Source organism: Strix uralensis, chromosome 18 (assembly GCF_047716275.1).
Source record: "Strix uralensis isolate ZFMK-TIS-50842 chromosome 18, bStrUra1, whole genome shotgun sequence".
In the NCBI taxonomy this organism is placed as follows: Eukaryota; Metazoa; Chordata; class Aves; order Strigiformes; family Strigidae; genus Strix; species Strix uralensis.
Window position 1 is genome coordinate 3,773,144 of NC_133989.1, and position 17,110 is coordinate 3,790,253.

At 53.4% G+C, this 17,110-nt stretch overlaps 1 protein-coding gene across 1 annotated transcript; it reads left to right on the top strand.

The window, feature by feature from the left end:
* Positions 1-1,567: 1,567 nt before the first annotated feature.
* Positions 1,568-14,584, top strand: GATA5 (GATA binding protein 5). The gene is made up of 7 exons (XM_074888336.1): positions 1,568-1,852; positions 2,550-3,149; positions 5,238-5,404; positions 10,888-11,013; positions 11,866-11,953; positions 12,541-12,665; positions 13,693-14,584. Exons 2-7 carry the CDS (start codon positions 2,630-2,632, stop codon positions 13,846-13,848), a joined length of 1,182 nt encoding a protein of 393 aa, XP_074744437.1. The 5' UTR covers positions 1,568-1,852; positions 2,550-2,629; the 3' UTR covers positions 13,849-14,584.
* Positions 14,585-17,110: the final 2,526 nt, after the last annotated feature.

Below are 17,110 nucleotides of genomic sequence, written 5' to 3' on the forward strand. Positions count from 1 at the left end.
ATTTTCTTTTTCTATAGCTTTTTTTTTCTTCTTCTTCTTCTTTCACTTTTTATCTTTTTTTTTTTCTTTATTTTTTCTTTTGCTCTGCGGGCACAGGGATACCCTGCGAGCCGTAAACGGCCGCTTTCGCGAGCAAATAAATACATCTCCAGTCAGTTGCGTTGCATTATTCCGAGGGAAATAGCTGGCATTCCTGCACCAGTTTATTTTGGAGCTGAAATTTCCCACCCTTCCCGCAGCGCCGGTCCCTGCGGAGCCGGGGCTGGACGGGGTCCCCCGGGCGCCGGGACCCCACTGCCGGGCAGCGCTCAGCCGGGTTACGGGAGGGCTCCCGGGGCCGAGCAGGGCCCGATCCTGTCGGCAGAGGCCTGCAGGCGGCAAAGCTCTGCCCGCCCGTGGATGGAGCAAGCGGCGGGTGAGACTCGCCGAGGCTTTTTCTTTTTTTTTTTTTTTTTCCGTTTCTCCCAGGAGGAGAGCGCCGGAGCTTTGGGGCAAAGGCGCAAAAATTCCCCCTGACGCAAAACCCGATAACGATGAAATTATTTCCTCGCTCCGGCGGCGGGGGGGGATCAGCCTTGCTGACCGACACCGGAGGAGGGTTAAATCGGTCAAATGACCCGGGCTAAGCGGGCAGCGGGGACTAAGCGCTCCTTCCCCTCGTGCCGCCCCTTCCCGGGGTCGCACCGACAGGGAAAAGCGGGGCTTTAGTCTCCGTCGCAAGGCCAGAGCCCCTCGGCCGGGGGGAGTTGCAGGGAGGAGGACCCTCTCGACTGCTTCCCCCGGGGAAGAGCAGAGCCCCTGCAAGCGGGGCAGCGCGGGGCCCGGCGGCCCCGACGGGACGGTGAGGGGCCGGAGCGCTGCTTTCCGAAGCGGCCCGGCCGGGCAGAGACGCCTTGAACCTCGGGCACGGCCGGGCCGGGCAGGCTGCAAGCCTCGCCCCAGCCTCGGGGGGGCCGTGGGCCGCTTGAGAGAGACAGGATGAGTTGTGGGGGCAGGCTGGTGGGACCCCCCCTTCCCCCTTAGTACGGGTTTTATTGCAAAGAGGAGCCGGAGCGCTCGCTCGGAGCAGAAAACCGCGCGGCCACGTCCTCCGCTACCCGAAACCCCCGCCGGAAAGTTTTCGGTGTGTTCCCCAGCACCTACCGGCGACCCGGGGGGGGGGGGGGGGAGGGGGGAACATCGCCTCCGGCCGGGGTGCCGGAGTGACCCCCCCAAGAAACGCAGCGAGGCCCGCAAAGGAGGGAGCCACCCCCCACCCCTCCCCGGGGGGGCGGGCGGACACCTCCAAGCTTGCGGGGGGCGGGGAGGGGGAGGGGGTCAGCCCGCGGGTCCGGGGCGGTGCGGAGCACCCTTGGGGGCCGCATCCTGCCCCCGCGCCAGGGGGGAGCCGGCGGGCGCGTCCCCCCCCGCCGGGAGCGGAGCCGGCGGGACTTCTCCCGTCCGTCCGTCCGTCCGTCCCCCCCATCCCGCCTTGCCGGGAGGCGCCCAATCCTGGCCGGGACCGGGGCTACCCCGCCGGCCGTCACGTGGGCCGGACCGCACCGGGACCCGCCGTAAAGAGCCGCCGCCGCCGCTGCCGCCGCCACTTCCCCGCCGGGCGCAGCCAGGGACGCACCCACGGGAGACGGCGGTGGCGGGAGGGGAGGGACCGGGGGAGGGCAGCCCCTCTCTGCCAGGGGGTCCTGGTTGTTTTGCTTTCTTCTCCTCCCTCCCCTGTGAACTTTATTCTATTTTTTTACCATTATTATTATTATTATTATTATTGTTATTTTCCTGGGATTTCCCTGGATGGTGTGAGCGCAGCTTCATGCCCACCCGGCCATGCCCGGCTCCGCTCCCGGCCCGCTGCCATGTGAGTACCTGCCCGGGAGGGGGGCCGGGGGCGGGATACTCTTGCGGTGCGCCGCGGCTCTCCGCCCGGAGAGGCCTGCCCGAGGGTTATTTTGCTTTTTAACACGAAAGCGGCACCGCTGGTGGATGGGGAACACCGGGGACGCTCCCAGGCCGGGGACGCTGCCCAGGGTCGCCGGGACCCGGCTCCCACCCGGCCCGGGCGCCCGAGGGGCCGCCGGCTGCCTCCCTGCCAGCAAGGCCCCGAGGCGCGCTCCAGGCCCTGGGCTGATTTAAAAAAAAAAAAAAAAAAAAAAAAAAAGACGGGAAGGAAAATACTTTTGGGGAAAAAATAAAAAAATTTAAAAAAGATCATTTTTTCCGGCCTCCTGGAAATGCCCAGGCAGGCGGTGGGACGGTGCCGGCGGTGCCGCTGCCCGTTCCGCGGAGGTTATTTCTCGCCGTGGCTCGGCCGCTGCTCTCGGCCCGGTTTCCCCCGTGGGACAAGGTGACCAGAGGAAAGTTTAAAGGAAAAAAAAATAATAATTACAAATTACATCTCCTGCTTGAGGCAGGGAAGAGGCGATTTCGCCGCGCGAAGGGCCGCGGGCCGGGGTCTCCCGGAGTCTCCAGGAGTCTCCCGGGGTCTCCCGGAGTCTCCCGGGGTTTCCCGGGGTTTCCCGGGGTCTCAGCCCGTGGCTCTCGGCTCTCCCCCGCAGGTTCCTCTGAGTGAGCCCCTCGGCACCGCCGGGGCGCAGCCGGCCGGGCCCTGAGCAGCCGCCGCCGCCGAGGACGGAACATGTATCAGGGTCTGGCCCTCGCCCCCAACCATGGCCAGTCGGCTTATTCCCACGACTCCAGCAACTTCCTCCACTCGTCGGCCGGCTCGCCCGTCTACGTGCCCACCACCCGGGTACCCTCCGTCCTCCAGACGCTGCCCTACCTGCAAGGCTGCGAGCCGCACCAGAGCCACCTCGCCAACCCCCCGGGCTGGGGGCAGAGCAGCGGCGAGGCCGCCGCTTTCAACGCCGGCAGCCCCCACCCGCCGTCGGGTTTCTCCTACTCCCACAGCCCCCCGGGCAGCAGCCCCCCGGGCCGCGACGGCGCCTACCAGGGGCCCCTGCTGCTGGGCGGCGGGGGCCGGGAGCAGTACGGCAACGCCTTGGTGCGCTCCGTTAACGGGTCCTACTCCAGCCCCTACCCCGCCTACGTGACCCCCGAGATACCGCCTTCCTGGACGGCCGGACACTTTGAGAGCAGCGTGCTGCACAGCCTGCAGACGAGGCAGGCGGCTCTACCCGGCCGCAGGTCCACTTTCGGTAGGTCGCCGTCGCCCCTCACCGTCGCCTCGGGGCGCCGAGTCGTTTCCCGGCTCCCGGAGCCATCCCCATCCCCGCGGCGTGTTTGGTGGCCCGGCCCCGGGGTGAGCTGCCCCGCCGGCATCCCCGACGGGAAAGGAGGGGATGGTTTTATCCAGGGATGGAGAGATGGTGCGGGCACGGGGGGGTGTGTGGCTGACCCTGGACAGGGCGGGGGGGGGGGGGCGTGAGGGGGGGGTGACACGAAGGGCAAAGACCACGTTTCAAAGGAGAGCAATTCCCCCGGAGGACAGAGGAGCAGAGGCCGTTCAACCCCTTCCCCCCCACCCCCACGATATCTCCTTCCCACAATATCGACTTTGTGCCTGTGCTTCAATACTTACCCTTGTGTTTAAATTAGCGGGGCAGATTTATAGCTCCCTCCCTTTTAAGTAATTTATTGTGGTAAATTAGTTTATATTCGAACAGACTCTCGGTCTCCTAATTCGCCTTCACCCAAACAGGTCCGCAGCTGCATCGCTCTGCGGCCTTTGGAGAGACACTGAAACGCACTCAGGCGTTGAACAATAAACCTCACTTCAATTCGTTTGCATCCACACCGGAGAGTCCTTTAAAACCAAGCCCCGAGCAAATAAAGTTTTGGGCTTGATTTAAAAGGACTCTCCGTGTGCAGGGTTTATAACCCCGGGGGTGTTTCACCATCCTCCTCCGGCGGTGGTTTGCAAAGTCCTTTAAAAGCCACTTCAAGATCTCAGCCGCGTTATCATCTTTACTGCGGTGAACCGAATTATCTTATCTTTACCCCAAGAACAAAGTTAAAGCAGGGAAGCATCCCCCTCCCCACGGAGCTGCCTCCCCGGCTCGGCTTTTCCTCCCACGCCGGAGGTGCTCGGGAGCGGTTTCTTTCCAGGATTTTCTCTTTGTCTGGGAAAATCCGTTGCGTTGTGCGGGAAGGGATCGCCCCGGTCCTGCCGAAGGAGGTGATGGCGCAGAAATCTCTTCTGCGCTTTGAAATTGGTGGTTTGGGATCCGGAACAGTGGCCGCCGTCCTCTCCGCCGTTTATTTTTTGCTCTTGAATAGTGTAAACCGCTCTTAAGTAACATAAACTATTCTTTTTTCATTTAATGAATTATTGCAATTTTTTTCTTTTTTTTTAGTTTTTACATTTTGTTTTTATTTTCCGTTTTCCCCTTTTTAATTTTTGTTCTTTTCCCTTTTTCTTTCCGTTGGATCATTATTAATACGATCGAAGACGATAAAAAATAAGAGCGTATTTTTCTTCGGGAGGAAATAACATTCCAAGCGGAGGAAGTTATTTCAAAAAGAGAGAGAAAAGCGGCAGGAGGAAAGAGACCGACTCTCAGTCGAGGGGTCCCTCGGTTTTGCTCCGGGCTGCCCGATTCCCGCGGAGCCGCGCTGGGGGCAGAGATGGACCGGGGTCGGTTCTCGGGGCGGGCGGCTCCGCGGCTTCCTCCCGGGGCTTTCAAGGGGGGGGAGAAAAGGGAGGAAAAGCCTCACTAACAGGAGTTCGGGGCCGCGGGCGGCCGGCGATGCTCTCCCGGGGAGCCCCGAGCACCCCGCGGGGCAAGCGGAGACGCAGCCCCCCTTTGCTCCCTGGGCAGCGCCGAGCCCTTCCCCAGCCGGGCCGCCCCCACCGGCCAGCGACCAAGCGCCTTGATGGAAATCAGGAAAATCACCCCATTTTGCATCCCCCCACTCCCACCCCCAATTTATTTTTGCAGTGCGGCACAGGGATAACACCGCGCTCTCCCGCTGGTGGGCTCTGTTCCCATCCCAGCCGCACTCAGCCCTTTGGGGTCTTTTGGGGAAAAAATGTTGGGGAAATATGCAGTCTTTGAGCAGAATATTGAAAGATTAAAGCATGGAGGGAATAGGGGGGTTTGGTCCGCATGTTGTAGGGTGGAGATAAGCTCCCCCCCGGGCAGAGGTTGTCCCTCGCAGAGGAGTATTGGGGCACAGAGGATTAGGGACCCTTTCTCGCAGGGTCCCCGTGGTCAGGCTGGCCCTGGGTGTCCCTGGGTGGTGGGGACGGCTCCTGACTTGCAGGCCTTGGGTGTCTCTTCCAGAGTACCTGGAGGAGTTCCCGGGGGACGGCCGGGAGTGCGTGAACTGTGGGGCCATGTCCACGCCGCTCTGGAGGAAGGACGGTACCGGGCACTACCTGTGCAACGCCTGTGGGCTCTACCACAAAATGAACGGCATCAACCGGCCGCTCAAGCCGCAGAAGAGGCTGGTAAGAAGGGGAAACCCCGCAGGGATCCCCTGCTCCATCCGGGGGGTGGCTGGAGGGCAGGAGTTGGGGGGCTGTCACGGTGCCTGCGCTGTTGCGGACTCTGTATGTGTTTGGGCCTGTTTGGCCCTTGATCCTCTCACAAATGCCATCAGCACACGCAGGAGCCCTGTGTTGTGGTGCAGGGCTGGCTCGGGTCAGGAGGAATGGGGTGAAGCTGGAGGGGTTCCTGCCCTGGACAGGGTGGCAGGGACCGGAGGGGTCCTGGGGTGGCACGGAGGGGCTGCACCGCAGCTGAGTGGGGGGCTATCAGCCCTGCCTGTGGTCCAGGGCTCTGTGGGCTTCCCCGGGTCCGTTCCTGCAGTGGACATGTTGCTTTTTATTCTATAGTAATTATATTTTCTAATTCTGCATGCAGACACACACAGTCTAGGCAGGGTAGTTGAGCAGGAGACAGGGCTGATCCTGAGCTGGCCCAGGCAGGATTACAGCCGCTCGTGATGGGAGCAGGATGGGGCCCAGTTCTCCCGCTGCCTTCACCCGTCTGCCTAAGGGGGAAATTTGGGGTTTGGTAGTTCCCAGTTTCTCTGCAGGTTAAAGCATTAATTCCCCCCTGCAATGGGATATTGGGCTTCCTCCAATTGGAATCCCATCGTGAGAGAGGAAAAGCGCCTCCTTTTTTTTTTTTTTTTGTAGAGTCGCTTTGGGATGTTTAAATTTGGTGGTAACAGTTTTAGTTTCAGAGCCTGTCGTCAAAAGCCGTCGTTACAAACAGGATGTTTGTTGGAGCCGTGCTGGGGAACAGCTGGGAGTTCCTTTTGCTTTCACTGGGGTGTATTCCCGCAGTTATTTTTTTGCATTGCAAAACAAATTATTAGCAGTAACCCAACAATGACAAGTTTCTGTGTAAGAAAAGCTTAAAAAAAAAAAAAAAGAGTTGTTTCATTCTGATTCCAAACCCGGAAACGTGGCTCTGGATTTGCAAAATGAAATGAGCAGCGGCTCCGTGGAAAATCACCCCATTTTGTTCATCACATCAAAATCGAGGCATTTCTGTGAGACATTTAGCATTATCCGACAGGATTTGCCTGTCATACCAAAACCCTCCTGGTCTCTTTTAAAATAATGACATTAAATCTGCACCCTGCCAGCGGGCTCTGGTCACTGCTGTGCTGCAAGTCTGGGAGTTACGCTGCTGATTTCTTTGGAGCAGATACAATCCATGCACAGAGAGATAGGTGCAAACCAGTTTAAATCCAACTCTACATTTCGAACTGGCATCAAAATGTGGTGCCGGATGAATTTCCAGGGTTTTTTTGAACAGCTTTCCCCTAAAGGAGTTGGAGAGGTCTCACTGTTATTCAGTATTTTGTTTCGGTGCATGGGAAGGGAGACAGCCTTGCATTGCCTGCACCCTGCCTGCCTGCACCCTGAGCTCCCTGCCTCTCCTCTGTCATTGCTGGCAGAGCCCCGTACATAACACCCCTGAAGGCATTTTTTGGCAAATATTTCAACAAAGTTTCCTGGTGGAGAACGCTGGCTCGCAGAATTAAGACCGTTTCTCAGGGATGAGCAAATCTTGACGGGAATTATCAAAGCATTTCCAACCATTTTTATTATTATTTTGGTAATCAGTACAATAATGATAAAGCCCAAATGAAAGAGCTGATTCTTATCCAGGGGAAACATTTCAGTAAGGTTGAAATATTTGAGGGGATTTTGTTTTATGAATTAGAAAAGGGGCCGCAATTTTGACTTTCCATCCTGACTCTGGAATGAAAATCATGGATTTTTCCAAGGGTTTGAAATGTCATGTCGTAACAAGTTCTGCCCCGTCAGAGGAACAGGGATCTGATGATAATGGACAAGAGACTGCCAGGTGTAATCTGCAAATCCACCACCGAGGGAGTGACCTGCACCCCTGTGGCTTCTTCCCCCTGATGATTTCCATGGTGGGGGACGTCTTCCTTGCTCATAACCTCGCCCGCGCGGGCTGGGTGGGAGCAGAGCAGTGAACACAGTGACACACCGTTGCTCTAGGAACGGTGAAATACAGACACGCGAAGGAAAAATGGTTGCTTTTGTCCTTTAGATTATGACCTTTGTTCTGTAAGTGCAGGGAGTTATTCTGACTTCTGTTTTCACAAAGCAAAGTCCTGCTGAAAGCCCTGGAGGATGCAACGTGGCCCAGACAACACTGCGGGAGTGACGTCCTGCAGCTCGGTAGCGCTCAGCCTGCTTGTGCGTGGGAGAGGGCAAGCAAGTGAAGTGTAGTTTCCAGTTCATTTTTTGTTTCTTTTTTTGAGATAAGGGCAACATCCTCTACGCAGCAGGGACAGACATTTTGCTAGAGCTTGCGTCTGGAGTCAAAGCACTGTGGCTTTCAGCAGAAAGGATTTATCTTAGAGGAGGATGGAAGCAGCACTTTAGCTTAGGCAGTATCTTTTCTAGCCAAGGTTTCCTGGCACATTTCACAAGATGATACCTTAGACCCAGACCTGAAAGCCAAATCACTTTTACCATCCAGGAGCAGCTGGTGGAGCTGGATGGCTCCATCCTTGCGGGTGCAATTCCCCCGTGTTAGGAGCAGAGCTGCACGGCGTGGTGCAGCACGGGGGGCAGATGCAGCCGCCGTCCTGTGCTCAGCAGCTCCCACACCATCCTGAGTCGAAGGACTCACCTGGAGTTGAGTTTTGCTGGCTTGGCTCAGGGGGTATTCTTTCAGCCTGTCCTTTTTTACAGTTTGCGATGCATAGTGAGTTTGGTGACGCTTTTGGGGAAGGTGGGGATTGGACTGACGACAGCCCTGGGACAATCTAATAGGACCCTAGAGCCATGCAGTGTTCATGGTGTGTGCCTTGGCTTTCTCCTGGCCATCAGCTCCTGAAACTCCCTCATCCTCCAAGGTGCAGGTTTCCCCAGAGCCATGGTAAGAAAGGCAAATCTCAGAGGATGCTGCTGCCTTCAGCCCTGAGGCTCAGATCTGCTCTCTTTCAGGAGCTGAGCTCAGGTATCTCATCACACTTTGCTGCAACCTCTTTCCTATCAATCAGCACCAGATCCCCTCTGTCCTTCTGGCAAGCGGGGCAGAGAAGTGTTGATTAAATCTGGGGGTTCAGAGACTTCTTTTTTTCCTGTGAAATCCTGTGGTTTCATTTCCACCTTCGAAAAGGAGATGAAGCAGTCTCTGACAGCTTTGGGCTCCCTCGGAAGGACCTGCCCTGCTGGCTCTGAATTTTTTGGGCTCTCCAAGCAGCACTCACACACGGTTGATTCGATAGGCACCGACTCACCATTCCTTGAGCTTATCAGCAGCACTTGGCTGTCAAGCCCGGTCCGTGAAGAGTTTTTGTTTGAGTGTATGCTGCATTTGTATAAATAAACACTGGAGCACAATGTTGAAGTCAACAACTTCCTAGACAAGGTCAGAGTGGTACAAAGGCAGCCGGGTGGAGGCAGGCAGAAATGCATTTTCTTTTAAGGGAAACTGCTGGGAAACCAGCAATAATGTATTGTACCCTCGTCCTTCAGTGAGCAACAGTAGCCTTGACTGTCTTTTTCTTGCTAAGCTGGCAGGTTGTGGTGCAGGGCCAGGTTCTCATGGGGTTTCTGGGGTTTAAGTTGTAATATTTGGTCATGGAGGATGGTTTCTGCTCTCCCTGGCTATGCAAGGAGGAGGCAGCCCACAAAGTGATGTGCAGGAGATGTAGAAGGCACATGCTGCTGCCCCAGCAGAAAGCCTGCGAGCAGGTTGCGATGCAGTGCTGGCAGGGTGGGCAGAGCTCTAGCAGGGCCAGCATTGCCCTTGGGCCACCGGAGCCACAGGTCTCATTGCCACCTCATCTTCAAGCCACGGACAAAGCGTTGTATGAAATAGAAACAGTGTGTCCCTCCTGCCCAGGGACCTGCGGTGGCCCAGAAATCTCAGGGCTTTCCAAAGAGCTTTGTGTTGGCCTTCCTCCATCTGCAGGCGATGACAGATCTCACCGGCCCATGCTGGGCACAGCCACCCCAGGGCTGAGTGCCTCCAAATTCCCCTCCACACCCACAGCAGGAGCTGGACCTCAGAGCCCTTGCCCCCGTCGGGTGTTCGGAACCTCCCTCTGTTCCCATTGGGGCTGAGGTCCCTCCTGGTTGCAGGGATGAAGGGCACAGCCCCAGCAGCTGAAAGGCTTTAAAGAAGCTCCAAGATCTCGCTGTGACACCATGTCCTGTATTAGGGACAAGGATTGCTGTCCTCTTCTCTGTCAGCTCACACCTCGGTGTATTATTATTTTTGCCTGGTTATTTCTTGAAAGCTAAGTAATTTCCAAAGCAATACCGTTATTTGCGAAGAGTTACTGAGACCTCTTTGCTGAGCAACAAGTGAATCAAAACTTGGGCATGTCACTTGTGTCTCTTGAAACTCAAAGCTGATCTTTATTTGACTGCTGACCTTGTAAAAACGTTTAATTTTTATTCCTACTCTTCCCACCTCATTCGTTATATTGCTCAGTCATGATACCGAGCAATAATAGAAGAATAAACAAACAGGGAGTTCTTTATTGCCTGCATCACCTATCGTCTGCTTTGAGAGGAATCAAAGTGATTTTTCTCAAGGCTGAAGAACATATTCAGACAGCTGAATGTGGAGAGCCTGTGATATTACTTATGTCATTGGTATCTTATACTCAGTGAAGTCTTTTACTAAAATAGTTTCAATACCTAGTGTTAAGAGACTTTCAAATGAAATGCCTATTGAGCTGACAGGTCTGTATATAGAGACTTGTGAATTTTCCAGTGGCTTGAAGTACAGTTATCAGAAATGAGTTTGCTGCTTCTGCCAGAATATTTTCCTTCTCCATTTGGAAGTATTAATGTTTCAGAGCCAGCGATCACTGCACTCACAAAATATGTCATTAATTAATGTTTGCACGGTGTTTCTGCAGTCTGTAAAAGAACAGATTATCTGTGAGACGTGCAAAGAATAACCTCCCTGGTCCCATTATGGGCCAGTTCAGTTTGGTTCTGCTCAGTTCAGCCAATTGATTCCAGTTGTCTTAAACCAGAGATTAATTGGGATGTTGCTAACTTTAGTGGTGGTTCTGAGTACAGAAAAACAGGTGAAGAGTTTGCCTAAGCATGAGTTTTCTTTGTGCGATTAAAACCTGGCTGGCATTTTCCATCTCCTTCTCCATCTGAGTGGATCTCCTGGAGGAAAGTTCTCTGTGCTCTGAGCCCTGATCACTTCCAGCAGATTTGCTGGAAGTTTGTGAAATGAGTTGCAAGGATATTTGCCAGGTTTATCAGGCTCAATAAGAAAAGCACTTGCAAATGACAGTGATCTCATTTGAATGCAATTTCTTTGATCTGAATTTGGCTATCGTGTGTGTTTCACATTTTCCAGGACATTGGTGTAATTGGAGATTTTATTTTTATATGAAAGGAAACTTCCCAATTAATCATTCCTACGTGTGCATTCATGTGTTTGTTTGTTTGTTTTTAAGTCTTCATCTAGACGTGCTGGCCTATGTTGCACTAACTGCCACACAACCAATACCACCCTCTGGAGAAGGAACGCCGAAGGGGAGCCCGTCTGCAATGCCTGCGGGTTGTACATGAAGCTCCACGGGGTGAGGAGCATGTCCGCACCGGGAGGGACCCTTTGGGTGCTGGGATCACCACCCAGCAGGTCCAGGATATCAGGTCTGGAGGGACCAGCCTCTAGACTGGACCCAGAAGAGCCATAGCCCAGTCCTGTCTCCTTGAACAGTTAAAAGTTCAGTCTACTGAGGTTCTCCAGAATAAGGCTAAAGTGGTACTGGAACTCTCTCAGGAAGTACCTGTGTAGAGGAGAGATTTCTGGCACTGGGTGGCTCTTAATTAGGTTGTTTGCCAAGTTACTCTCCAGAAAAAAAGCTCACCAGGCACCAGTAGCTGTAGACTGAAGCTCCCCAAACCCAGACTGTAGATAAGGGACGTATTTCTTATAGATGTGGTAGTTAAGAATGTGTGAAGAATGCTCAGAAGTCCACGTGGAGGCTAGCTGATAACATTTATACACAGAGGATGGGAACTGTTGGTAACATGTCCATCAGCCAAAGAGGACACTTCAGAGACAGGCCTCTTCAAACTTCTGCCATAAAGTTTAAAGTCTCTTTATCCCATGACCATTCCCTCTGAGCCATGTAGGCTCTCAGTCTGTCAGCGTAATTTAATAGGGTCCTGTCATAAAGGTCACTAATAAATCAGGAAAAGGAAAATAGGAAGTAAAGGAAAAAACAAAATTTGTGGGAAAGCCTTAGCTGTTAGCCTTATACATCTTCCAGCCAAGGCCTGTTGCAGAGAAAAATAGCACTTAGTGAAGGACAAGGACTTTAGGTGCTTTGCATGAGCTACACCATGTAAATAGGAGAGCAACATGTGTGTGGGAAGGAACTAAGTAAAATGCAATATTAATGATTCCAAACTTTATGAATGTCAAGGTACCACGACCTCTGGCCATGAAAAAGGAAAGCATCCAGACGAGGAAAAGGAAGCCTAAAAACATTACCAAAGGCAAAACCTCAACAGGTACAGTGCTGCTATGATCCATCATGGGGGCTTGGAGCATAATTCACCTCAACATGTCTTCTGCAAGAAATTATGATAATTAGAAAACAATATTGTGATTTTTCCCCCTGATGATTGCTTTGGATGTAGGGCTTGTATTTATGCATAGACCTCATGTGGAAGGAAGATGCTGGGTGGGAAATCTCAGTGCTGTCATATTCCCTTGAGGTTCCTCTGTGCTGTAGGCACCTGGCTCCAGCCCAGCAGCACTTGTGTTCATGCAGATCTGGGCTAAATTGAGTAATGGGAAAAATCACGGCTGGGAATGGTGTATTACGGAGTCAAGGGGAAGGTATCATGACAAATTCAACATTAGCCCACCTGGCCTGTACCAGAACCAGCACTGCCAGGCTGTGAAAGGGTGCTCCTCCTCCTCCATCAGCATCTTGGCAGCCAAATACAAAGCCTTACCCTGACAGAGATGCAGTGGAGAAAGAGAACAGTAGAGTTGTACCATGAGATGTGATGGTAGCCATTAAAATATAAATTTCCTTAAGAGCAGATTTGCACCTATGTTGCTTCACTGTCCTGTACCAATTGTCTTCCAGGGTCTACAACTTCGGCCACTAATTCCCCTTCTTCCATTACGAATTCAGACAGCACGGTCACTTTAAAGTCAGAGCCCAGCACGACCTCACAGTATCCCGGACAAACCATTGTGTCGGTGTCCCAGGTAAGGCACAGGGGCCCGCAGCCATCGTCTGCTGGGGTGGAAGCTCCACACGCCTCGGTAGTTGCTGACTGGGTGGTCTTGATGAGGCTAAGCAGTTAGTTCATTGCACTGGGGGCCACTAGCCTGATGGACTGCCTCAGGCTGAGAAAAGCAGGGAGCATCAGCCAAGATGTTGCGGATCAGGAAGGGCTCCAGCCTGCTGGCTCCCCATTGGCTCTTCCATCTTGCAGTGGGGAACTGGGAGGTCCAAGCCCTGCTGCCATGGAGGCGATGGGGGGTAAACCAGCTTTGACACAGAGCTGGGTTTATTTCCTGTCTCCTGCCATGAAATCCTGGGAGTTACAACCCTGTTGAATTGGTGGGATCAGCCCAGGGTGGAAACCTCTGTAGCTCCCAAGAAAAACCTCCCTGGGCACACGTTATCTGTACTTTATAGCCCTGAGGTTCTCAGCGCTCACAGAGCTGTAATGCTGTCAGAGACCCCAGGTTGCAAGGCTGTGCTTCTGCCTCAAGGATTTCTTTGGGGTGGGTTGCTATTTTGTCTTGGCGGAGGGAAAAATGGCTCTAAAACAACCCACACATCAAAATTTTGTGACCCAGCACTATCTTTATGCTGGGTCTGAGCCCCCCCTGAGCTGGACATGTGTGCATGGAGGGGAAGCTCAGCTCCAGCACCCAAGTGCCTGGCGTGGCGCCAGCTGCGCCGTATGGGAAAGGGGGATTTTTGGCTGAAACCGATAAATCTGATTTGTGCTGTGCTCTTACACATGCCTAGAGATCTCCAAACTGGACATGTTTAGTCAATAAATAAATGCAGATGGGCCCTGGGATGCCTCCTCCGCACTGGGGATGGAGCACCCTTCCTGCCCAGCTCCGAGCATCTCTGAAGGGCAGCAGTAGCATCAGGGATAACCCACCCTGTTCATAATCCATCCTAGTCCAGCTACTGCATTATGACAAGGGGAAGAGTGACCCGTTGGCTAGTAACAGGTTTTCTAATGACTTTCTACTTCTCTTCCTGGGGCAGGCACAGAGCCAGTCAGACGAGGCACTAGCTGGCAGCCACGGCGAGTTCAAATTCGAGCCCGAGGATTACACCTTCTCCCCCACCACCATGGCCTCACAGCCCGGGCTGAGCGTTCCACTCCGACAGGACTCCTGGTGTGCCCTGGCGCTCGCCTAGAAACCCCCAACCTCCAGCAAAAAGCCTCGGGACCAACGTTTTTGACTGGCCCTGCAAACGGCTGATGGGCAGGAGGACAGACTGCCCCAGCACTTTGAGACTGCGGGGTGTCGAGCTGCGGCTGCAGGACAGGTTTCTCTTGGAGGATGCGTGTGGAAAACGTTGGCTGGACGGGGCCGGGATGGTCCCACTGTGGCACCAGCTCCCCAAAATGCTCATCCTTGGCTGGAGCGATGCAGGGGTGCCTCCCCAAGGCCGGAGCCCCGGGGCTGCCTCTGTTTTCCGAGGGAAAGCCTTCCTCCTTTGAGATGAAACCAGCAAATAAATGCATCCCAGAATCTATGTTTATTCGCAGTGATTTCTCCCTCCTATGACTCCTCTGTGTGCAATTTATTCCACTTTCCAATAAAGACTGTAATAACATGGCACCAAATAACTTAATTTTATTAAAATGTAAACTGTGTGGCCTCCCTTATGTTTTATTGGCCACAACAGGAAGAAAAGAGGAAAAAAAAGCCAACGGTTGTTTTAAACATTTACTGTTTTATATTAAAAACGATCATCTCTATAGAGTGTTAGCTTCTGAAGCATTTAGCATATCACTGATGAGTCATACATGAAATAAACACGCTGCTCTTCCCTTTCCAGCTCCAAAGAAAGATTTTTTTATTATTATTTTAGGCAAACCACATGACAAAAATGGTCAAAACCTCCCAATAATAAAAGAATACTGAAATGCTGGTTTTCTTTTGTATTTCCTGATTGGTTTTGATATTGGCAACTCTGAGCTTTAGAAAATCAGAAGTTAGTCCTCCAAAAGTTAAGAGAAGGGTTTCAGAGACTGAAAAATAAAAGATGTGTTGGAGGTATATTTGTTTGCATCCAGTTTTGGGGATGTTTAGAATGGAGGATTTCCAGCTTTCAGCCATGCAGGGCAGAGATTCCTTTTTAATTATTTTAATGAAAGCCAAGTAGAAAACAATTTCTCGGAGCCGAGCTGTGGCAAAAGATCATCAGTGATGCAAAACCCATATCACTCTTCCAAAATCTGGCAACAGCATGTTCCTACAGCTTCCCGGAGCTGCCCCGGGGAGGTGGGCGATGGGGAGATACGCTCTGCTGGGAGCATGCAAGGGGGCCCTGAAGCTCCCGAGGAACCTGAGGGTGAGGAGAACACCATACCAAGTTGGGGAGATGGGTGGGAAATGAAGGGGGAGCAAAGTTATGGAGTTACTTCTATGGCCTGCTTTATTTGTTATTTCTAAATAAAATCCCCAGCCTGGCTGGACAGCTATTTATGGCCAGGAAGCCGTCAAGTAATAGTTCCTTAATATAGAAGTTGACCTGTCCAGGGCTTCCTGGAGCAACTCTTCCTCTTGTCAGAAGAGATGGATCACTTGATTTTTATTATAAACAACAGGCTAAAGATGATCAGGGAGAGTGAATCTGACATCGAGTCACAACTCAGCTGAGGTGGAGGAAGATGCTTTCCACCATGCAACCCTTGCTAGAGGAAAGGAGATGCTCCAGGCACTGGGGAATATTGGTCCCCTCCAGTACTGCCATAGCTCTGTGACTGGTCCCTTGACATGCGGGCATGGACAGGTTCAAGCCACCTTTCTATCAAAGCCCATGGATGAAAACCGTCTTTGGAGGAGTATTTCTTGTTCCTCCAGAGCTTCATTAGCAGCTTACATCATGCCAACCTCCAGTGCTGGGGCAGGGGCTGTCACGGGGGGGCATCCCACCAGTGCCAGGCTCGGTGGTGGCACACGGTGTTTGCATGGCCGGGCTCTCACCACAGATCCACATCACCACCGTTTGTTTTTCCACTCTCTGGCCTGCCAACACCCACAGCAGAGCTGGGCACAGCCGTGCAGCAGATAAGCCAGCAGCATGGGACTGGCAGGGTGACACCGTCCCCAAATCCAGCCCCTACCGTACCTCTGGGAGTCAGGAAAATGGGTGATGTGGCCTGGGCTCAGGTGACCTGCAGGCGCCTGAGGTGACGTGTCAGGACACAGGCAGGCAGGAGGGAGCAGGAGCCCTGGACGTAGCATGAGTAACACTCCTGGGCAACTCCCCAAACCCCAAGCTGTGCAGGCAAAAAAAAAAAAAAAGCCATGCAACACAAGTCATGGCAAGATGATTTCTATGGACGATGGCAGGGGGTCCTCATTTTTTCATCTGCATGACCCTGAGGGGGAGAGTTATTTTAAAGGCAAACAAGAAGACCCAAACAATGCCAAGATGTTGACACCAGTGGCTCCAGAGGTTTTATTTATTGCCTGTTGGTAACCGTCGACCGGGCGTCGGGATGCTCCGGGGGCTGGTGACTGACGAAACAAGGCAGAGGGACAAGAAGTGAAACAACCAGGACGTGTGTAATTTTTCCTTCCTGCTCGCTCCCTGCACTCACTGAACAACATCATCCACAACGCTGGATTTTCATTTCTCGGGGGTGTCTTCCAATCATTCGCTCCCATTGCCAAGGCAGGAGCCATCCCCACAGAATTCTGTCTCCTGGTCAGCCGTAATGGGAGAGGCAGCACTGTCTGCACAGCCCTGTGGGAGAGGGGAGCTTTCCTTTCCTCCTGGTCCTTGCACCCCCAGAGGAGCCAGCACCCTGGGAACCTCACCCTGTGCAGGTCCCAGCCTTGCAGCAGCCACATCCAGGGGTACCCTTGCACCTTCCAGCCATTACCTTCCCAACCTGCCATTTTGAAGACCTTCCCTAGGGGGTCCATGTCCCTTTGTACCCCTCATTACATGGCAAAGAGGAGCATTTTCCCCAATAGGTATGAACAAAGACCACAGGAAAGCTTGAGTCTTCCCAGCTCATGTTACATCCTCAGTCCTGCTCCTACAGCCTCTGGGTGCCTGGTTGCACAGCCCAGCTCAACCCGCATGCTTGCAGGAGTTTGAATGGTTGGGGTGGCAGCAATGGAGGAGATCGGACCCAAACCTGAGGTCTAGGAGAACCAGACGCCCAGCTGATCTGGAGGTTATGGGCTTCCCACACGGCACCTGCTGTCCTGCCCTGCCTGACTCCAGCCAGTGGGCAAGAGGTGCCTCTGGTCGGACCCTGCCCAGGCTGTGACCAGCCTATGACCTCCACCTTCTGTGACCAGGCTCACCCCCCTGCCCCATCCCCAAACAAGGCTGGTTCACAGACACACTTCAGAGATCAACTTTTACTTCACTTCCCCAAACCTTTCTCAGTCCCCTTGGTGTTGTCTCCCCTTCCCAGGCATGGTGTGTA